Source organism: Corvus moneduloides, chromosome 6 (assembly GCF_009650955.1).
Source record: "Corvus moneduloides isolate bCorMon1 chromosome 6, bCorMon1.pri, whole genome shotgun sequence".
NCBI lineage: Eukaryota > Metazoa > Chordata > Aves > Passeriformes > Corvidae > Corvus > Corvus moneduloides.
In genome coordinates this window covers 14761540-14785801 of record NC_045481.1, presented here as the reverse complement: position 1 = coordinate 14785801, position 24262 = coordinate 14761540, and the positions used below count along the sequence as shown (strand labels likewise).

Below are 24262 nucleotides of genomic sequence, written 5' to 3'. Positions count from 1 at the left end.
TTCATGAAGCACAGCTTAGAAACATTTTCTGTCAGTGTGTATGGAAGAAAGCACATCCTTACCTAAATTTGGCTGTCTCTGGCTCCATCTCCAGCAGCTCTCGCACTGGGGAACGGGGCACATTAGCAGAAAATTTTTCTATTTGGAAAAAAAAGTGAAAAACAAAAATTAGCTTTGTTCTTTTTATAGCAGATGGCACTTAATTATTAATAATTTTCTGAAAGCTGGCAATACCTATTAGTGGCCTCATCATTGGATAGTACACTTGCCAAACCATTTCCAAAGACATTCCACTATCCATATAAATGGCACCAGCAAGGGACTCAAATATATCCCCCATGGCCTTTGGTACTTCAATGTCTTCCTCTTTTTCTTCATCTTCTTCAGATCTTCTGAGCTGTTTGCAATTAAAAAAAAAAGAAGAAGGGTGGGAGGGAGAGACAAGGGGATGGGGAAAGAGAGAAACGATTGCTTCACTTACAGTAAAACAAAGATCTTCAGAAATGTAAGCTCTTTTATATCCTATATCCTGTGCTGCTTCCTCTAAGTTTTTAATTGACAGCTTTCCACAGCAAAATTGTTGTTTTATTCCCCAGTGAAACCAAGCTGCTGGTTACATCATTTTTCAAATATGGAAAAAAAATTCCAAACACCACTGTGTACAAGGAACTTTTATGCTTTGTGAATTCTTTCTGTGATAATTCTGTAGGATTTCACCGTGGATCTGTTTTTTCCAATCAGAACCAGGCTTCTATCAGTTAATACTAGAAAGCTACCCATAACAAAGGAAGAGTTCACACATGATGTATCTCCCAAAAAGAGACACCTAAAATCTTTAAGTCCAGTCTCTGGATGAAAGTTGCATGTACCTCTCCTTACCTTATTTACCCCTGAAGACAAGCACAAAACAAGCACTAGTAACATAAGACATTAATAACTGAAAAACGATACCACCAGACTGAGCTAACGGGCACATTTAGGTATTTAGGTGCAGCAGGCAGTGTTTTCTTCTATGCTACCAATTTAAGACAATAGCCTATTTTCATTATCATAAATGAACTTTCAGTGTATGTCTTAAAGGTCTTGAGCTAATCTAATCCTTTTACTAAAATACTTTAAACACATGCAATATACATTGCCCTAACTACAAACAAAGTAACTTGGAAACAAAGTTTTTGACCCTTATGCTACTCTGCCTAAAGAGAAATAAGTTTCTGTCAGTCTTCTCCCCCAGCAGCTACTCTCTCACTCCATTTGGGGTTTAAAATCCAATTCAGTCCTCTTAAGAGTGACCATAATACTTCATAAACGTGTTCCACCCAATATTTCTACCTGAAATAAATCAAACAAGTAGTCAGACCTGATGTATACAGCAATCCAAATGGGAATTTTGACGTTAAAAACCAAGTTCAACTGTTTTGAATAGTGTACTTCATACCAAGTGTAAACTGAAGCACTTTTGCATTATACTGAAATAACAGAAGAGGAGAGAAACTACGAGCTATAAGGTAAGGGACAGATGTTTCATGAGTGAGATTTGAAAAAACAGAAGAGCAGATGACGTGGAGACACACATGGAAACCAGTCCAGCTGGCATGAACTGCAGAAACAAAGACTCTCACATTAAGTGATGAAATAAGAGTTTCAGTAATTCAGTGCCAGACCAAGATAGGGAGCAGGCGTAGGGAGAGTGAAACAAGGATTTTATTTGAAACAGCTATCACACAATTTGGTTTCAACTTTGGTAAAAGTTTCTTTTTGCATACTAGGAAAAACTGAACAAAGTAAAAAATACCACTAAAAGCTCTTAAAGTAAGTTCCTAGTCTTTTCACTCATATTGTAGAGAAAACAAGAGAGATAAGAGCTTGATCCTCTAATGTAAAGTAATTTATATTATCTCAATTTCAGTGACAAATTTCTTTTTCAATCTTTACGGAATTTTTCCCATAAAATATGGTTTTCACTCTGCAACAGAGTGCAAGGGCTGTAAGCACATATATATGACTGAAGTATTTTGATTCCTAAAGTTTTAAATTGTCTACTGGAAAGAAAAATTACTAAATACAAAAATAACATGCTTATTTAGTGCTGCCATATTGTCAGACAGAATATTTTTTAAGAGACTGGTCAGTTTTTCAGAAGACAAATTATTACGGACATCTGTTGGGTAACACTTTTAAAGAAGGAAAATGAGAAGTCTATCTCTTCCAGATCCTGACTAGAATTTTACTCACAAGGCCCTTGGTCCCAGAGATGTCCTAACCAGCTTATGTAAATGAATTACTTTTACCACATTCTCCAGAAAATAGAGGTTCATTATCATCAGCTTTCCTGCACAGCACAAGAAATGACCTGTGTTTGCAGGTCTTCAGTGAAACTATTTTTCAAGTGGCTTACTTGAAAGATGCATACAATGTTTCCGTGGCTAGCAGACATAAAGCCTTTAGGAGAATGTCAGACATACTTGATTAAAGAGCAGTAACATCTCCTCCAGTAAAAATTGTAATAAAGAAAGCAGAAATCTCTTGTCAGTGTACTACATTTAATCGTCCCAGCATTGTGCCAAGGTAGCTTTGTTCACGGTGTTGTATGGATACCTTACCCTGAGTCAGCACTATGTGATTTGGCAACTTTTCATCACAATTTTATGTTGCAATAGTGCTTCCTATCAGCTGGTGAAAGCAGCAAGCTAAATGTGTATGTCTGTGTCCCACATTGTTCTAACATCACAAGAGCAAGACAACTACTAAAATCAAGGGCCACAGAGAAAGCTAGAGGCAAATTGCTTTCAAATTAATTAATTTCTGTAAGTTCTAATTGATTTTATACTTCCTGAAGGCTGTATTTTACTTTGCATATTGCATCCTTCATTACTGGGAGCCTGCTTCTTTGGCTGCTGTGTGCATAAAACATTACAAAAATGCTAAGAAATCCAGTGACATGCTTCAAATCATATACTGAACACATTTCTTCTACTTCCACTAACCTCAGAATCCATTCCTTGCATTTCATTCTTTTCCATTTGAAACTGCACAAAGTCATCAATAACATGAAACAGTTCAGGAGAGACAGCTTTGAAGTACTTGTGGTAGTCATACTTTACAGCTAATGATGCAAAAATGGTATTATTGACTAGAGCAGATCGTAGGTCAGTAAGAACTCCTGGAGAGTGTTGCCGTGGGTCTTCATAAAGGTGCTTGGTTATGAGGTAGTCCAAAATTGCATCTCCCAGGAATTCTAAGCGCTGGTAACAATCTTAAAGCATTGGAAATAAAAGAATGTACAACAACACAATTAAGTTTAACACACACATTCTTTCCAGGCTTTCTGGATAAGAAGTTTGGTACACTGCCATGTAAATTCCACAAACTAACCAATGCTCAGGGAAGACAATCTGTTTTTTAAAAGAAGTATCCTTGTGTTTAAAGAAACTGCTGATGAATTACTAAAAAAAAAAGAAATCAAGAAAAACAAGACCTGTATCTAGTAATAAAGCCAATATTGAACAAAATGTTAATTTGCCAGGCTAGAAAAACAGCTGTGTTTATAATCAATTAATACTTTTACTCAAGATCTTCACGTGCTGAGAAACATCAAAAGTAAAATTAAGAGATTCTGCCAGCAGGCTGATCTGAAAACTGTAACAATTAAAACTAAAAAAAAAAAAAAAAAAAAAAAAGAAAAAGAAAAAAAGTAAAAACAATACAAAAATCAATGTATTAAGATCAGGGGAACACAAAATCTGAGTTTTTTGTCTGATTTGCCACATGTTAAGACACCTTTAACAAAGATCCCTATTTAGAATATGTCTTTTAAACTGGAAACTAAAATTGTCAAGCCTTTGCTTTTTTTGACAATTGACAGGGGCCACAGGAAGAGAGAGCTAAGAACATCTATTTTTAGAATACAAACAAAAGCAAAAACTCTCCTGAATGCAAATAGGGGTAGGTAGGTTGAGAAGGAAGAAGACAAATTACTACAGAAGTTACCATGAGAGTGAAATGACTAGCACTAAGTTGCTTTTATAGCAGCCGAACCTAAGACGCTGCCAGATCTCAACTGCTAGCTACTCCTTAAAAAGTTACAGGTAACAGCTGTTCACAGTTGTCTCACTTGGTATAAAAAAAATGAAATCAAAAGTTTTCCTACAGTTTCAACAATGTAATTTCAACCAGACACTATGCCTCAAGGTTTCTGGTAGTGTATACAGATATTTATGTATGTATAAAAATGAAGGAATCATCTACCTTCAATACATTTTGTGAAATATTTGTAAAAAGTAAATACACATGTGGGTAATATCACCTACAATGAAAAACCAAAGGAGTGCTTCTGTGTTTTGTCAGAACTGTTTCCCAATGTAGCAGCATTTCAGAATTACTTATTTCTTTAATGAAAGCAGAGCTTTCTCACTCCTTGGAATAAGGGACCAATTCACTATGGGGAAAAATTCAGACTGCTGACTGCAAAGAAATTTGCCAATCACTACAAATAGGGTTGGAATTTTACCATGGCTTGCTTCTGATTGCATATTATTGTAGGAAAATATGCAAAGTTTTAGAATGAACAAATATTACATTAATTAGTATAAGCAAGAGCAATTTAAAGATCACAGAAACACAAATGTCTACTGCCGTAAAATCTTTTATGAGATCATGTACAGAAACATTAAACGTTAATCTGAAACTAATATTTAGTCTGATTTAGTCAATTACTTCAAACTCTGACTTCAAATATTTACTCAATAAAATGCCTAGACTTAAATTAAGACTTTGAATTCACAGCTTCAAAGGGAAGTCTCCCCATTCTGCAATCCTATAGATTATTCAACTAATAAAAGCTGTAGTCTACAGTTCATCCTGAGAAGTACAAAGTGTAACATTCTTGGGATTCAATTACAGAACAAATTTGCTAAATATATTTGCAAAATACGACTGCTATTTCCTGAAGTATATGGCAATTTTCCAAAGTTCTACAAGAACTCATTTCCATTAAATGAGGCTCCAATGTCAGTCATATACAGCTGGTGATAGGACATTTATCATAGATGCTGTTTCTTGAAACTTGGTGAGGCCTCAGTAAATATATTCGATCTGCATGAAGTCAAAATATGAATAACCACCGAGATACAAATTGAGCAAGTATCCCCCTCTAAATAGCAAGCAAAATACTGTTTTTTAAGATATTGTATGCCAAGACTATTCTAACATGCAATGTCTAAAAAAAGTCTATATATATATGGGAACACAAGATACTACTTCTCTTGCTTTTGCAATATGGGGAAAAAACTATAGAGCCTTTTGAAAACAACTTACCAGTAATGGTATTATAATGGTAAGAGGCATGAGTAAATGCCTGAAGAAGATAAGCCTTGTTCTTAAAACTGTAATTTATTTTCTTCTCAAAGTTTTCAAAACCAGAAATAAGGTGATTTAGGGTTTTTTCAGCATCTGGGTGATCAAACATACACCTTGGTGGAATCTTCAAACAGCCATACTCCAGGTCTTTACACAGAGAAGGCTCTGAATTAGCTACAGAAGCAGAAACAGAATTTGGTGAAAGGTTTTTCTGCTCACTGTTAGAGTTCTCTCCGGTAGCACACGAAGTGCCTTCCCAGTCAGTCTTTTTAATTACAGGGAGCACCTTCAGCCCCAATGAACACAGGAAAAGCTGAGCAGCTCTTTCACCACAGCTGGTCAGATAGCAGCCCAACAGGGCTTCCACACAGTCTGCAATGCTCTTGTCAGCAATACACTGCTCCGTATGCAAGTCATAGGAGATTGACTGTTTTCCTGCATCAACACCACAGTTTTCTTCTGATGGATTCCAGAAGCCCACTACAAAATCATCTTCTTCAACAGCCTTGCTAGGATCCAGATAGCACATAGCATCCCAAGAGCTATAGTCAAAATCATCAAAATCTGATGAACACTGAACATTACCCATGGATGACTTTTTGGGTGCTTTCCATTCATAGTTTGAATCAGTGGTTGAAAAGTGTGAGAGTGAAATTTTCTTCACAAAAGCCCCTGATCCCATTAACATATTATCAATGAATTTGATATGCTCCTGATCATACTCCAGAAAATCATCTTCAAAGTCTGTTTCTTCCTTGGGCAACCTCCACATTAGGTCTTCATTCTCTTCATCATCATTATAATCATCAAGCTTACCATTAGCCAACATGTTTTCCTTTGTCTATGAAAGAACACAAAAAAATGGTGCTGAAGAGGGAAATGAGACACTTTTACTTCAGAAAGATTAGAAAAGCAGGATTTGAGAAGTGTCTGCTAATAATAAGACTGATTTTTTTATGTTCCTAAATAATTACATTGTCCGATCACATGCACAGTACAACCTCAACTTACACTAGCGTTCCAAGACTAGAATAATTGTCCTGGAATACAAACTCTCTGTTACTAACCTACAATAGCATGTGTTCTACACATAACACATGCTGCATTTCATAGGAACCTGTGCTTGTGCTTGAATGTGATGCACACACAATGAACTTTATATCCACTGAACATTATATACTTGCACAGCGAAGTAAACAATAGAAAATTCTAAATTAACAAATTTTAGAGAAGTACAAGAAAGTTCCGGGTCCATCCTTCTCTCTAGCTGCTAAATAAGACTATTACAAATGTTGAATAACTGCAATTTTGAAGATTCTTTCTACACCTTTCTACATGGAAAACTCATTAGGTGGGGGTTTTTTTCAGTCTTTTTTTTTTTTTTTTTAACAGGCTATGCCTCTAGCCCTAACTAATAAAAGGCAAAATTGTCACCAATTTTCTAATACTTACATACACATCCACAACAGCAAAATTAACGATGTCTCATGTCTTTTCCCTGCTCATATTGAACAAATTGGTACGGACTGACATAAATTACAAAGTGAACACAAATATTCCCAAATTATATAATGCTTTACAATTTGCCATGGCTCCTATCCAGGAAAGCACTTAAACATATTAGCTAAATGCACTAGTAGTCTTCCTAACATCAAAAGGACTATTAACAGGCTCAACACAGCAACACTGATGTCAGCGGGAATTCTGCCACTGAATTTGATAGGAGCAAGATCAGATTCAAAGCACTTTCCTGGACTGGGTCCTGAAAGCCAACAACATTTTGAATCAAGTGAAATAGCCTTTATCTGCCCTGAACCTATGTATGTCATATTGTAGGGCTCAGTCACTAAATCTTGCAAATCTGTGAACCAGATGCTACCATGGGGGACTCTTCCCTTTGGGCAAAATGCACACCCATCCAGAGGTGTGGATGGGGGGCAGCCATAAGGGGCTCTAGGCAGCACTTAAAAACTCTCTAAGGATCAAACAGATCTCAGTGTTCCTCATCAGGATGGACCAGGCTTAGTCAAGTTTAGTAACGAGAGGAGAGGAAAAAAAAGTGGCTATGGAAGTTCTTAGTTTAGACAATCTGCTGAAAGAATTTCTACTGCTGTAATTACCCATCTCACTCACACACAGAAGGGACTTCTGTAACTTAAATTAATCAGAAAGAGATATCAAAACTGGATTTAAGGCAGTTATTTTGTATACCTGTAGTAATATAATACTTAAGATTAATTTAATCAGTCCCAACAAAGGCAAGTACTGCTTTTTTTCTTGATACATACCACCTGTCACATTTACAACTGAAAAAAACTGTCTGAATGAGGCATGTCTATATGAATGCTCCAAAACAGATTTTGGCATCTGTTTTTACAAAGATGTAACAAAATATAAATTTTTACTGTAATTTCATTCACAAGTTTCTTAAAAAAAATTTTAAGTAGCAGGACAGCTACATGAACTCTTCTAATATTGTCTGTACATTACTTCTTGTACACTAGAAAAAAACCTCTAAGGGATACGGATGAGCAGTGGCTAAAGAAGACAGCCATTCTGACAACTGATTTTTTTGTCATTAGAATTTAAAAAATTAATCAACGATGAACCCCAGAAGAAAGAATTTTTCTTAAATAATACCCGACTAATTTTCAGGAAGTTATTGCAAAGAAATAATAAAAGGCGAAGAAAAATACACGTTAAGTGCTTTTTTTCATGCTTTCTTGAAGATTAGCCATTTGATAAAATGAACGAAGAAAGATTCTTCCCTTAACAAAGCTTAATAAATAATAACATTTGACTACAATCTTTTAGCAATTATTTGTCATAATGAGATTTCTATTTTCAGTTATAGACCAGCAGCCCATGGATGGAGAATGAAATTTACATCCAAGGAAACAAAATATCTACTTGGCATAACCTCCCCCCCCCTACTATTTAGTTGCATTACTCTCAGCATTTTGGTCTGAAACTGTGTGTTTTATTTACAAATAAACAGTGACTATCAAAGAGGAAGAGGCCACTGAAAAGTTGTGGAAAACTGAAACATCTTAAAAACCAACAATTAGCTCCAGTCCCAAACATACTATCTCATTTGCCAGAAAGGTATAGCAGGAGTCTTTTTTAAATGAAATCTTGGCACAATACAGAACCACAATAATCAGGTTGTTTTATTCTGCAATAAACATTTACTTGCACAGTACATCCACCTAAGAGTCCTCTCATGTGCCCTCTGGTGGTTCTACAGTCTGAGTGTGGTCTCCAGAACGGAAAAAAGAAAGATGTCCCTCCACCTCCTTCCCCTGAACTCCAAACCAGTCTGAAACACTTCAAGGTCATGTTACTGACTACTGTGATCGCTGGTATTTCTGAACATGCCCTTCTACTCCCAGCATGTCAGGAAATAGTGTGAACCTTTCCTCACTAAGATATGTCATTGTGAAGCATTTGGTGGTAAGACTGAGGGTGTCAGACAGCGAGAGTGCCTAAGCCAGCACTGTATTTTACATGAGGAGCAGCTCTCAGTCATACCCATGGTGTAGCTACCAGCCATCAATATCAAACATTTTCTCAAGCCAGTTCTACTCTTCAATCTGCCTCAGCACTATGAAAAACATAAACTCTTTTTCATATATTCCATAAAGGCGAACTCGTTCTTTATTACAAAGCAGAGAGTGTTCTGCCTGAACATATTACACCTAAAGCAGTGATGATAATACCATTTAAAACTTCCAACAGAAACTTCTGAAAAACTCCTGGGAGCAGGCTAACTGTCAGCAGAAAAGCTTTTCTTCTCTGCTTCTCCATTAATATCTACACTCATTACTGGATGATATGCAAAAAATTTCCTTACTTCAGGTTCTGGTTAGAATCAGTCTTCTTCTCATTTTCTTACAGAGAAGTTTTAGAAAGAAAAAAAATATACAGATTTACCTTTTTTTTTTCCCTGAAAACAGCAAAATAACTGGGGTAGTGGGATGAGGTAGGGGTGAAAGAATACAGACACACAAGTAACTACTTGTCAACACAGTTAAATGAATTCATACCATTTCATCTTTCTCCCACTTGTCAGTGTTGCTCTTGTCCTGATTTACTATGTAACCAGGAGGAAGCCAATTGACTGGGGGATCAAAAATCGACACCACCATGCGACTCGGCAGTCCTTTCTTTTTTCCAAGGCGATACAAGTTACAGTTGCTGACCTTGAAGAAGAATATTCTGATAAACCTCTGGACATACATTTACACAAATAGGCTAAAATGCAAAAGGAGCAAAAAATGTTATGTGTCAAGCTGGATCTTGTTCTATTATGCATTTTCTCCAGTTCTCAAAAGGGAGTTCAGCTTTTGTAATACAGTAGAACCAACTCAAAGCAAGATACCCATCTTCCCTTTTTTTATTTTGAGGCCAAGCATATTAGGTGTGACTGTTTCAGTTAAAGAAATCTAATACATTACATTCTCCTCGCAAAACAAACGGATTGCTACTCTTAAAATTACTGTTGTAAATAGAACCTGTACAAGTGTCATTTATTACCAGTATAAATAATCATCATTCAGACTACATTTGGAATGAAAAGTTCTTATTTATAGGTAGACTGACCTAAACCTCGGCAGTAGACAGTGTTAAAACAGTTCCGTATAACACCTACTAAGTCATAATCCAGATGTTATTTTGATAGCCTCTAAAATCACTTTAAGTATTTTAAAGGGAAGGGAAAAAAGCATTCTCAGATACAAATGTATTTCCTTTTCAACTATCAACTACTGATCTTTTTTTCTCCTTTTAAACGCATTTCACGTTTTAAAGTCTTGAAATTTGAACTTGAATATTCAATCACTTCTTTTATTTGAACAGTGCAACTTATTTAGCCCTCCTTGTTTTCCAAGATTAAACTATACAATCATTTCATTTTCAGAGTGATGCATTTTATTAGAGGTAGACAATGAATGCCTTGGCACTTAATTGAAGTTATCACATCATGTGGAAGAAAAAAACAAAACAAACAAAAGTTTTCACATGACTGATTATTCTAGCAGCAGCAGAACTGAAGACTCTGCTCCCTACTGTTAACATTTACTGTAAAATACTTTCACAAGTTTTGTTGCAACAGTTCTGTAAGATTTTTTTGTTGTTTCATTTTTAAGTAAGATGCTAAAAATTGCAAGGGAAGTATCTTCTTGAGGAAACAAAGGAAAGATCAAGTAAAGGTGCAACCTAAAGCTCTGTGCTGAGAACTCAATCTGTCCTTCATTCAAGCATTCCCGTTAAAGAGCTTCTACTCAATACAGCTCTAGAGTTCAGTGCACCAAATGTTCTCACCAGCCCAGAACTTTTAGTTCTATTCCATCTCATCTTTTCTTAGGTTCGTAATCAGCTGGTTTAGATGTCAAATTGAACTGCAGAAAACAGTTTTAATCAATCACAGTTATGGCAACATTAAGCCCACAGTCCCGTATTTTTATTACTAATATGCATGATACTCAATGTATAATGAACAAAGCTGTGGAATTAAATCAACCTGTTTCCATTCAACCTTCCAGCAAAAAATTCATATATATGGCTTGTTACAGCATGCTTTTTACACAGTATGACTAGATTGTTAGTACTCACTTTTTTGCTTCTCATGTATGATAGGCGTCCCTCGTGAGCATCAGGGTAAGTGCAAAACAAGTATGTAGTGATGGCATGCTTTAAAAATGAATCGCCAAGCATTTCTAGCCGCTCCAGGTTAAACCCATCACTAGCATTTGAAAGAGTCAAAGCTTGAAGAATGAGACCAGGATTAGGACCGAGAGTTTTTGAGGAGTACCCACTGCAAGGGCTCTTTTCAGAATCTGCTCTGTCTTTTGAAAGATTAATAGCTTTTGAAGTACTGGTGGTCACTGCCATCTTGGGGCATCCATCTGAGGTAGATCTGTTAGCATTTCCATCAAGGTATTTATTACTCGGTAGAGTACATTCATTGCTGGGCTTGGGCTGGTTCTCACTGTTGTATAAATTCTGAATGGGATATGAGGTAGTTGGTTGTACATGTATTTCCTGCCTGCAGTAATTCAGCTGATTTCCTTGGCAAAAGTCTCTGTTAACTAAATCACAATTGCCATTGGCAAGATTTTTATTATAGGAAACACCATTAATTGCTGCAAGTTCTACCGAGACATCAATTTGGAGTTTACTGGGTGACTCATTGAGCAATGTTCTGTAACTCACAGACATTTGGTCATGGTTTTCTGCAGAAGAGGTTCTATTAGCACCTTGATGTGCAGCATTTTCAGGGACTACAATTGTGCTGTGCTTACAGTAATTTTCATTCTCTACTACAGAGGAGTTAGGAAGAGAGATGAAGGACTTGCTGTCAATAGACTTCTTCCATCCAAAGTCCAAGTTAGGATATCTGTCGAGATACACATGAGGTTTGTTACCAAAAAATATTAGCACAGAACGAGAAGACTCTACGTGCACATACACGTTTTAAGAGCCACAGCTTTCTGAAAAGTACAGTGACTGCAACATGTAAGTTCACCACTCACAATCAAGTATTTTTAAACTGTGTTTCCCTGAGAAGTGACATGAGTTAAACAAGAGTTACCAGTTTTGTAATTCATGCAGTAATAGTTAAGTTTCCACCTTTTAAGTCAGATATCATATTGAAAAATACCTATTAAAAAAAATACATGCCTGAAATCTGCAGGAAGTGATTTAACCCCTACACCAGCATCAGTGGCTGTTTGAGCTCTTAGTTCCTCTGCTGTCAAAAGGCAGTGCAGGCGGTAAAGTATGCTGGGAAGGCAAACTGCTTTTCTCCACAATGATGCTGGAATAGGATGTATAGCACAGAGCTCAGGAACCAGTATCTGGGAGAGGAGGGGGAAAGAAAAGAATTTTCCTTGTAAAGGTAGCCACCAAATCACTATTAACAGAGTCCACTTGAACTAGATGCTTCTGTTTTACCTGTTTATTCTGCAAACTTTCCCATTTTGCTTTCCTCTTCTCAGCACTGCTTAGTGGAAGTGCTTTTCCCTTCTGATTCAAATGGCGAGGAGTCAAAAGATTAAGTCTAAAAACCATGTGAAAATACTGTGATGTAAGTACATAATTAATGAATAGAACTTGCTACCCTCAGCTTTCTACAGTTTCTTAGTATTCAATGCACTGTGAAGTGGCAGCACCATTACCTCTAGGAAAAAATGGACACAATTTATAGTTCTTGTTACACAAGCACCTCTCTAGAAAAAAACCAGTAATTATTTTTGGAAGATACAAGCCCTCAGCTTTACCCCATATTTTAAAGAAAAAAAAGGCACTTTAATGTCAAACTACAAACATCAGACACAACTATGACTGTTGTTACCTTGAAGATGTGTGGTCCACATCCAGCAGTGGCTGGTTAAGATTGGTAAGGTCAAGATTGTACTTTGTTTTATAATATTCTGCAAAAGTTTCATATTCAGGGGAAGGGAATTTACTGAGTGGAGTAAGATCAGTGTATACATCAGCTACGTAGAATCGATGAGGCTGATCAAAATTTCGATATCTAAAAAAAAAATAATATTTTGGCATTACAGTAAAGCTTTTGTTAAGTTCTTCATGTTCTAACATGGTCAGGAGATAAACAGTTAAATAGTGCACTTGAGATTTTTGGTTTATGAGGGTTTTTTTTGTTGTAGAAATCATTTATCTAGCTAACTCAAATGCTGAATGAGAAATGTGCTTTAAGACAAAGATGAATAAAGTCAATCTACAATCTGTGAAATTCCCTCTACAAGATAAACATTTAAATTAAATGGAGGACTTAGGGTCTTCCGTATGTAATAGAAAATAAAGCTCTGTACAACAGTAGTGCTACAAATGACAATTTCTTAATTCAAAACACCTAACAATTAAGTTTGATAATTTGGCTTTTTAGCATCCAGTCTCCTACGTGGTATTCTACATCAGTAGAAACTGAGTTCCTCTGTATACAAAGATTGTACTACCTCATGTCTAGACTGGCATTTTAACCAAGTCATCCTCCAGATCAAGTTAAAATACAAAACCTCAAATATACAGCAAGATGAATTCACAAGCCTTTCAAGGACAGTGACATTCTTGTATTACAGGCAGAATATTAAATTTGAAACTAGACTGCTACAACATCTTTATTGTGGCTACCGAGGCTCATTGGAAACTATGGTGATAAACATGCCCAGAAGATAATAATAATGATAAAAAAAATCATGAAATCAATATTCAACAATTAGATTTGCATATTATTTCATATTTGGATATGCTGCATCATTTTAGTTTCTACTGAAATATCTAAATAGAAACTCTAAACAAGTAGTATCTCTAAACAAAATTTAAACATAATTAATGAGACTTTTCAGCTTCTTTAAAAAAAAAATAAAGTCTGAGGCCAAAAAACAAAGTTTAAACCTACACTTATCTCACTATATATTCAGCAAGTACCATTGTTTACAATATACTAGGTATAACACAAGCCAGTTAATCCATAGGGAATAATTAAGCCTCCACAAAGCCCAACAGTTCTGGAGAACTTTTGCATATCCAGTACCTAAAATGCATACCACTCAATATAAAGATTCTATTAAATGGTCTTTATCACTTGTAATTTTCCCATCTACCAACATGATACCTTCCTTTAGAGGCCCTTGGTGTGTATAAGCAGTAACCAGAGAACAGGACTCCCGTGCAATCTTCCAAACTAAAACTGGTTTTAGTAGGCCACTTCTTGATGAAGTTGCAGCGTTTAATCAGAATACTACGTAAGTTTTCTGGTGAGCTCTACTATTCCCTATAAAAAGGTAATGAATCTTGGGATACCTAAATACTTAAATCCTATTAATATAAGATTACCTATTGATTAAAAAAAATCCTTGAATTATTTGAAACACAACCAGATACCTTTCAGACTAACAGCATACAGTTCTTAAAAAGCAATTCTGCTGCAGATACTAACATGCCCTTATTCAAGTTTGTATAAATACAATAGGTACATACCTAAACTATGTAGAGTACTCACCGTGGAATGATAACTGCATCCTGGTAATCTTCTAACTTGAAAATAAAAGGCATTTCTTTTGTATACTGTGTACTGGGAATGCCTGTACGTGCCTCAGATTTCTCAATGTCTTCCATAAACTTAAAGTCAATGTCCAAAGTGCTGGAGTCATCAACTTAAAAAGGAAAATGCATAACTCAGTTTTCTAGGCTGAACTTTTCTGAGAAGTTGTAAATTACAAAAGTTTTGTTCTTACCAACATTAAGAGGTAGAACACAATAGGCTGAATCAGCTTCTGTAGGCTTGAACTCTAGTGCAGGTTTCTCAAGACGAAGAATATGTGAAAAAATGTACTGGTGGAGTCGTGTTATCAGCTCAAGCATTTGCAGAGACAGAGTAAAACCAGATTTCTTAAGCTCAATAGATATTGTAACCTCTCCCGAGCGAGTATACACAGGAAAGTGAGGAATCTAAGCAAGAACAAAACCAAAAGAAATCACAAAAGAAAATCCAAAGTGGGATTCCTCTACAGAGTACTGTCTGTTTAGTTCAGATATTGAGGTAATGCTTGCCTAGCCCTACAGCAAACTGGATCAAATAGGACCAGAATTTTGAACTGTGATGGCATTCAATTACAAATGAGACTCTGAAAGTTAAAGAATGACTGATCTGGCTTTTTTAATAGTTCTCCTTGTGTTTTACAGCTCTTGTCTTTATAAAAACTAAGTAGAAAATGAAGTGTTTTCTCTTATGAAGGAAGAAATGTGAAAACCAGCAATATTCCTGAAATGTTTTCTTATGTGGACAACAGAAAATACAATTTGAAAAAAATCTTCCTCAGCTGAGTCTCACCAACAGAAAATGCCTATTAAAAATTTTCCGAGGCAAGAGGTGCCAATTTCAATTAACATGGCCTACTTTTCCTGCTGCTGCTGCTGCAGACTAGGAATGCTGAGAGGACTTGTTACCCTAGCTTTTGTATAGATAAGGTAGTGCAGTGCAGGCCACCTCTGTAGCTGGTATGTCTACTCCTATCATACCTCATACAAGGAGGAGGGACATCTTGAATTTGCCAGCGCAAAATACTAAATTTCTAACCCAAAAGTTTGGCAAAAATAGAATAGATTGTCCCATCCCTGAAGACAGAAAATGAAATGGTGACTTGACTGGATGGATAGTGTTGCTTATTTTCTGGAGGTTACTTGATATAAGTATCATTTATAGTCACTTCCAACTGTTCAGTCTGGGGGTGGGGAGTAAGTGGATAACAGGTTGTAAGGCATGCAGAATAAGGAAAGGAAATAGATTCCTTACTTGAGGTATAGGTTTGGCTGTCAATATGCCAAAACATCTTGTTGTATCCTCAGGAGGATATAGCTTTCGTCTTCTGAAGTTGAGCTCGTCAGGTAGAGGAGTCGTTAATACCATTCCTATTACATACAAGTAACAGGGCTGATCAGGTTTGGGATAACTATCCCTCAAACACTCTGGAATCTGAAAAAAATCAAAAAAAGAAAAAACATTTACATGATAAACATCAGCAAAATTCACCTAATTATTATTCTTTGAACAAGTCCTCTTACGTTTATTTGGAAACACATTGCTAAAAACAAGGAACAAAAAAAAATTAATTCAGGCTCAAGTAGTGTTTTCTTTTTCAAGCAAAAATATTTGACCAGTAGCCTGGCATGAGATTTCCTTCATCTTCAGTAGGTGAGCTGGGGGACGGAGGGTGGCTTTTCATAAGAAGATTTACCAAAATTCTAAAGTAGACTTACTAATAACCTGTCCTATGGGTCCACATAAAGTTCCTGTAACTTTTCCAGTACATTCTGGAGCTCAAATGTCTGCCCTCAAAGTTGAAGATGCCTCTTCACGCAGAATCATTCCCTCAAATAAAGGTGTATTTGTGGTTGGTGCTTTTGGATATGCCCAGCCTCAAAAGATTGCTAAGGTAAGGTGCTGGTTGCTGGGGAAGGAGAAAGCAATTGGAACTCTAATAGTTTTGGGACACTTCCCTACAAATCTATTAGGACTGGACCTCCCAAAGGGAAAGGTGTGGACTGATGAAGAAGGTAAAATACGAACTTTTGGGAAAGAAACTCACCATCTATGCCTACTAGGTGCTGCCTCAAATCTTCCTCCCTCCCCTCCCTTCTAACCAATATCAAGCCTTATCCCTTACCCTTGGGAGCAAGTACAGATCACCCCAGTTACTGACTACTTGAAGAAAAGGGTAGTGATTCCAGCACATTCTCCCTATAACACTCCAGGCATGGCCAGTTCACCAAACAAATGGCAATTGGAGACTGACTGTGGACTACTGAGGCCTTAATGCAAACATAGGAGCCCCGAGTGTCACAGTCCTAAACACAGCTGAACTGACAGCCATCATAAAAGAACATGCACACAAAATTGTGGCTACCACTGGTATCAAAGACGTGATTTTCATGGTTCCCCTACAGGAATCAGACTAGGAACGTTTTGTATTTACATGGGAAGGCCAGCAGTATACTTGTACCTGCCTCCCACAAGGACTCAAAACACCCACCCACAATGGCACACCATGCTTTGGCACAAGAATGGTCACTTATTCCTCCCACAGCAGGGGTATATAAATAGTATATAAATATATAGTATATAGAAGTATACAAACACATTGACAATATACTGGTGGCAAGAGATGAAACTGAACCAGTTCAAATGACACAAAAGGGCATTACTGAACACCTAAAATCTCAATAATTGCAAGACCTCAGTACACTTTTCTATGGAAAAGAGTGAAATGAAATTTGACCTCCTTTCACAATGAGGCCTTACAATTCTTAATTTTTGAAGCCAACACCCATCAGTCACTAGGCCTTCTAAATCCTACTGATCCCCTACAGACTAGGGACTTGCCATTCCAGGACTGTCCATACATTAATGGCAGCAAGGGCCAGATGATCGTCCCTGGCCCATTGGATTTTACTCCCAAAGCTTTAAGGGACTCGTGTATTTGTTGGGGACATCCCTCCATAAGACTGGAAAAATCAAGACGAGCACTGTAATACTACCAGATCATGCCTTGCTAGCTGATGTGGGATCCTCATTTCCATTTCCCAGTTCAAGGTATCCCATTAGATACTAAGCCAAAAATCCCTGTTCTGATTTTAGAGAGAAAACCAATTGTAAAAACACCAAGTATTTAGCTCCCTGAGGAATGGCCTGGGGCTGATCCAACGGGAAATTTTATTCACACTTGTCACTGCAACAGCATGCTGGACTAAGGTATGGAGTCAGAATCCCTTCCCTTTGCCCCAAGCGTATCTTCAGTCTTACTAAAATGTCCAAAACGCACCAATACCGTAGCATCCCCATCTCCGAAGCAACACAAAGACCGGAATGGCAAATTAGTGGGATTAAAGTTCCAAATTATTATACCACCAGACACACAGTATCACTGACGCTCAAAAACGTCTTCACCCTTTATGTTACTTTAAAAAGGCATCAGTTTGTACTTGAAAATATCACTTGGCAATTGAATTTATTGAGTAATTGGACACAACATGCATTTGGAGAACTTAACACACAAGTCCAGTAGGCTTGCAAAATGACTACAAAACAGATCAGCCCTAGACATGCTATTGTTGAAATAAAAAGGAGTATGCAGAACGTTGAATTTATCTGAAACTCAGTGTTGCATCACAATCTGTGATGCCTCATTCTCCATTGAGGAGGCATGAGCCAAGATGAAAGAAATAAGTGATCAAGCTGGAGAACTATTTCAATCTATGCAAACATGAAACTGGTTTGATGGATCAGAATCCAGGTCATGGGTTACTACCCTCCTGAAACCTTTAGAGCTTACAGGATGGGGAAAATAGCACAAATTAAGAGCTGCAATTGTGTCACTGGATTTGTATTTTTAATTGCTGGCATTAGCCTGGTTAAGTGCATGACAACACACTTACGCATCTCGCGTTCCCCTTCTGTTCACTATACTTCTATCAGCACCATGAGAGAAGAACACTACGTCCACGTTCCTCAAGGCAATCTAGAACCATGGGGTGGAATGTTGTGAACGAGTAAAAACTAAGGAATGTTTTTCCACTGCCTCTTCGAAGATCAAGGTTTGAAAATTCAAGTTTTAAATTGCTCCTAACAAAAGCTTTAGAAACTGCTTTGTTTTAGAAAATGAGGCACCCTCTTTGAAAATTATTAAAATAGCTTGTAGTTGATACATCTAGCGAGCAAGCAGCAGACTTTTGATACATCATGAGAGCCAGCCAATGAACTTTATGAGGTGGACGTGTTGTTGCCACTCTCAAAACCCTCTATAAGCAAGTGCCCAACCTGCCACAGGTGCAGCCAAATCTACATAGTGCTACAATCTTTGCTGTCTGTGCTGTCCTACACTGTCCTGTGAGGCTGCTCGTGCCCCCCATTACCCCCTGCTGCCATGGCTCTTCTCCCTCACTGGCAAGTTTGACTGTTCTGGGAGGGACTTCACCAGACAAAGACACATCTCATCCGATGCAGATCTCCCCCAGCGCAGCGCTGGACCTGTGGTCGTGGTAGCCTCTTTTCTGTGCTTCCCATAATTATTATGGGCAGTTGCCTACTTTCCAATTTTCTCTTTCCTTCCTCTTTTATAAAATACAAAGTTGTATTATCGCTTTGGATCACACCATTTAACCTCATTTGTGTTTTAATCTTGCTTTTGGGTATGCTTAGAACCTTCCTTTCCGCAGTAGTGGATGGAGGCAAAACATGCCTCTCCTCACTTCAAGCAGATCGAAACTAGCTTTGATGCAAATTTCTGCATTTATCCAGTAAGTCTGGAGCACGTGTTATGTCCAACCTCTTTGGAACTTAACAGCAGAACAGGGAAAAAAAAATAGGTAAAAAGGAAAATGTGCGTACTCAGAAAAAAAAGCTCGACTGAACTTACGGCTTCATTAACACAGATTCTTTTTCCAGCAGAATTGTTTAAAAGTATCAAAAATGTTTTTATACACTTGGGACAAACACATAAACAATATTCAGTACACTGCCCCTTTGCCCAGGCACTACACTATATGAGTTTCCTCATTACAATTCTAGCTCGTAGATGTGAATACTCACAACAGCCACAGGCACTTTTAATTCTGATGCTCATATTTGTCACAGACGTTAAGAAACCATGCTTTATGTTTGGTAGAAGTTCATTACTTTGCAGGTCTCAAAAATAATCCTCCTGTTTATCTAAAACTAAATGGCAATACATGTAGTCCTGGATTTTAAAGTTACACTGTAGTAAAACTATGGCCCTGGCTTAATGGAAAATTACTCATAAATTTAATAACTACATTAAACCCAAGAGGATCTTGCAGACCTTAAACATTTGCCAAAGCTTATTTTCCAGATGTGAAAAGTTGGGACAAAGGCAAGGGAAAGTATACTTAGATTCCCTATTAAGAAAAAAAATAACTGAGAAAGAATGATGCATCACTTGACAAATCAACTCCTCTGAATGAGATACCATAATCTTGCATTTTATGAATCACCCCTTTCCAACAACCGTTAGTGAGGTAAGAGGACAGAGAAAAGCACTTGCAGCAAGAAACACTGTGCAAAGATGCAAACTGTGCATCTTTGTGAAATGCAAAGATTATCAGATTCTGAATGAGTTCCCTGTCCCAAAGGCCCTTAGACAGAACCTGTAACAACTGCAGAGGAAAAAGGAAGGTTCCAGAGTAGTTGCAAAATACTCCACAAAGCCTAAGCCTCTTTGCTCCATTTGCTCTTAAAGCATTTGCAATTCCCCCAAAAATACCATTCAAGAAGTCCAATTTTACAAGCTGGTGCAGTTGAAACCTGTTGTAGCAGACTGTGAATACATTGCTTAACACAGAGCTATAGCTTCTTGTGTGATCCTTTTAATAGATCAAATATAATATTAAGTATAATATTTAGAACAACTTTAAAAGTAAAAAAAAACATAGAAGTACACTTATTTGATATTGGAAGATTTAAACCAGGAATTATGAAATTCTGTATTCAATCAGTAAACTAAACCAAGCATCCAAAAAAAACTCCCAAACATATTTCTGTGTTTAGCCTGGGGTACATCCTTCAGTGTTCAATTATTTATCAAGAAAGTCAATTGGGTAAAGATTTTACAGATTATTAATGCAGGACTATTTTCCTCAGTTATCTTCATACCAGGCAAATACAGCCAACAAGCCCTACAGAAAGAGTATGCTCTCTGAGCTTACAGGCATGCTTCCGAAGCATGTGGTACCATAAACTCAGGTAGCACTGCAGGCTTCCACAGAATTAGAACAGCAAAGTATTTCCACTGTAAATACAAGACTTCTAAAAAATTCTTAGCTGCTAATATTAAGAGTTGGCAATTCTGTCTTATCAGGACATAAAGCATTAGATAGAGATCTAGACAGCAGTAAGTGATACTAACAGCTTTAGGATAGCACTGTCTTCGTTTTGTAGAGCCTGGCCTTCCTGGAACACTGGTTTCTTCTTCATCGTGTAAATCAAGTTCCTCCTCATATTTAACCGTTTCTTTACCAACTGGCATCAAATGATCATCCAGTTCACCTGAATGAAAAAGTACAAAGAAATAGCATTACGAACAATCAAATCTTGGTTCCTTCATATCCTACACAGTAGAGGAGATTCCTTGTGAAAACACCTCACATGTAAGGTTTTAAAATACATGGACTACTGCAAGGCTCCAAAAGTGCAACTTTGGGGAATGAGTGATAAAGACTGAATTTTGGGCAAAAATGCTAACTTCTAGTAAAAAATCTCTTAAATTTAATTTAAAAATTCAGTTCTATAATGAAAATATCCAAGACTTCTTTTTGCCCATAAAAAACAATCTTTGACTGAAACACTTATTTTAAAATCACTCACATGGAGTTATACCAAGGAAGAAGGAACATTTATATTTCTCTATCATTCTAAAAAAGCAAATTACTGCTGTTGAATGTGCACTTTCAACACTGACTTGAGCCACCATCAGGGTGCCATTCTTGGATACATTTGTTGATATGAATTCAGTGTTCAAAAGGTTTAACTCAAAAAAAAAATACAAACCCCAGACCTACAATTTTTTTTTGCTTAAAAAATACATAAATACTCCTGTACTTCATCAAAAAACCTGTAACACGGAATTATCTTTAAAATGTTCCTCAGTGAAGAACATGCTCCATTATACTTACTACAAACAAGAGCTGAAGTAGTCTTGCAATATCCTATTTTTGGAACATGACTTATGATACAGTACAGAAAGGAATAAATTTAGGGTTGCTTATTTTATATTTTGTCACAATTCACTTTAAAAACCATGTTCTTTTGGCTGTAGGATGTAGTCCCTGACCTATAATCACTTCTAGAGAACAAGACTCTTTTCCTCTATTAAGTATATTCAATGCCAAAATCTTTGTCTCTTGTACTAATGTTGCTTTTGCTGTTTAATACAAAGTATGTTAAATAACAAGATTTCCCTGTAAAATTTAACTTCAGCTTACAAGGTGTAAGCTAAATTATTAAGTCCATGACCACATCACAAAACAAGGCAAGCGAAAGAAAGCTGCAATAGATGGCTACAACAGAAGGGCATGTACATCCCTACCATATGCAATTTCTCAACTATAAAATATACTTTAACAAAGAGGTTGTTTTTCCAGTTCTTACCAATTTTGTGCAGTTTTTCACAGCAAATAAGAGCTACAACTCTCTCAGCCAGTCTTGCACAACTCATTGGAGGGCCCTATAAACATTTAAATACCTCGTAAAAACTTTGGGTGATTAGCAAGTTACTTACTATATATGTTTAATTCAACACAACAAAGAATTTGAAGCTAGGAAAATTTTTGTAAAAAACACACTGATGACAGTTTTGTGAAGATATTCAGGCTTGCTTTTCTATGAAAACCAAAATTACAAGAACTCAACTATACTATTAATCAAAACCAATAAAGGACAAGTGCATGAAACAACATACAGGGAAGAATATCTAAATATTTTTGCCTTTGGCATAAACAGTAACTGATGGAAAATGGATTATAACAAAATCAGACAGTAATCTAAAAACAGAGTACAAAAAAACCCTCTGATTTTCATTAACAACAATGAAACTAATTCTAAAAATGGCACAGACCAATTCTTAGCTCAACGTACTAAGGTATTTCCATGCTTTTCCTTCCCCAAATACCTACAACAATTGAAGCTCGAAGAGGTGAGTTGATTGGCAGGTAGAGAGTAGAGTAAAATGTATGGTCAGGCAGTTCCCGGGTTTTACACTTGGGAGCCAGGTGTGTAAATGGATCACTTGGTAATCTAGCGCAGTACCTAAGTTGACAAAACATTTTATACATCATCAAAACCTGCAAATTGAAACCTAAACACTTTCCAGTGCAACCTTGCCCTACTGGTATGACTGCTACAGAAGATGATTTCAGGCATACTGAGCACTGTAAAGGTATACTGCTGACTCATATTCAACTAACTTCTGAGCAGAAGACCTCCAAGTCCTTTCTTTATTATAAACCTGGTCTCCAGCAAGGTCACTCCAGCTTGTAATGATGCGTAAGACTATTTCCTGCCAGGTCCCAGGGTTCACATTTTATCTCCTGAGCTTACTGCTCTCTTATTCCTCCTGTTTATCATTCCCCCTCCTGCCTTTCCTCCCTTGTACTGACCTTCCTCTCTCCCAACTTAGTATTAAATGCAAACATGCTGATGTTAAACCGTGCTGGACCTCCTAACAGTCCAGAAGTAATGCTACATATAACCAGTTGCCAAATAGCCATTTACCGCCTGTCATTCATCCTTCAGATCTGACTGCTTTGAGAGGCTTTATTTACCACTCCATCAAAATGCTCTGCATCTCAAGAATTTAGCTATTAAAGTAGTACTTTGGCAATTGCATCTAAATCTTTTCCTAAGTAAATGACATTCACTGCTTTTCATAGTCAACCACTTCATGGTACTGGAGATAAACAGCCCTCAGTAAAACCTGGTTGGTTTCTGCCAACCCCCTTTTCTTTATGGGCCTAAAACCTGCTGCCATGAGGACTTGGTCCATAGGATTCCATATGACTATAGTTAAATTGACTGGTCCACAGCTCCCTGGCTCCTCTTCCTTGTCTTTTTTGTCCTCCTATCTCAGAGAACCTCCTCTAACTGCCATTGCTTCACAGAGCTGATATTTGACTAGTTCCCTTGGAAGCATACCATCCCGTCTTGTGGACTTTTATTACTGTGGTTTTGTTTTTAAAGATGACAACAGATTGCTATTACAAACATGAATACTAGAATTGGAAGATTTAACTACAGTTTTAACAGTTCTTTATTTATTTTTAAAACTAGATTGACAAGAGCAAAAATGCAAACCTACTACATATTTTGAAGCTGAACGTTTTCAGGGAAGCTTTTAATTGAACAGGAATCAACATTACTACAGTTATTACCAGAGCTAGAACCTCTGATAGGATAAATATGAAGAAAACAAATAATCCCTTCAAACCTTTGTGACCACTTTCTTTAGGAGAGAAAATTCTGTCACAATGCCTAAGAGGAAATGTGTAAAATGCCCCAGCCCATGCTTCCATGTTGTGAGACTGACTAAGAAACATTTTATTCAATTACAGGAAATAAGAAGTGAATATGCCTCCTACCTGTTTATGTGCCCAATAGCAGTGTTAATAGTAACCCTTGGACTGTTCTCATCTGGCCTCAATACATAGGGTGGAAAGACATCGTCATCATCAACAATGGGTTCAGTTTCAGTTTCATTGGCATCAACAGACTTTGAGCATTTGTTTCGGAGGATCTTAACATTTCAAGAACAGAACATGATGAGAGATTTTTCCCTTAAAACATACTACGATACACTTAAAAAAACCAGGCCCA

General features: G+C 37.0%; 1 protein-coding gene across 5 annotated transcripts in view; it reads right to left on the bottom strand.

The window, feature by feature from the left end:
* DICER1 (dicer 1, ribonuclease III) overlaps positions 1-24262 on the bottom strand; it is a 68009-nt gene that overhangs the window by 5040 nt on the left and 38707 nt on the right. For all 5 annotated transcript variants that reach the window (XM_032110739.1, XM_032110743.1, XM_032110738.1 and 2 more), the window contains exons 13-28: positions 24028-24182; positions 22567-22699; positions 22043-22118; positions 20802-20941; positions 15677-15856; positions 14619-14832; positions 14384-14537; positions 12713-12895; positions 12313-12418; positions 12040-12215; positions 10972-11755; positions 9405-9560; positions 5317-6199; positions 2988-3256; positions 235-397; positions 63-138 (exon numbers count right to left, since the gene is read on the bottom strand). In XM_032110739.1, the coding sequence (XP_031966630.1) occupies positions 63-138; positions 235-397; positions 2988-3256; positions 5317-6199; positions 9405-9560; positions 10972-11755; positions 12040-12215; positions 12313-12418; positions 12713-12895; positions 14384-14537; positions 14619-14832; positions 15677-15856; positions 20802-20941; positions 22043-22118; positions 22567-22699; positions 24028-24182 (3848 nt within the window). The remainder of the gene's footprint in view (positions 1-62; positions 139-234; positions 398-2987; positions 3257-5316; positions 6200-9404; positions 9561-10971; positions 11756-12039; positions 12216-12312; positions 12419-12712; positions 12896-14383; positions 14538-14618; positions 14833-15676; positions 15857-20801; positions 20942-22042; positions 22119-22566; positions 22700-24027; positions 24183-24262) is intronic.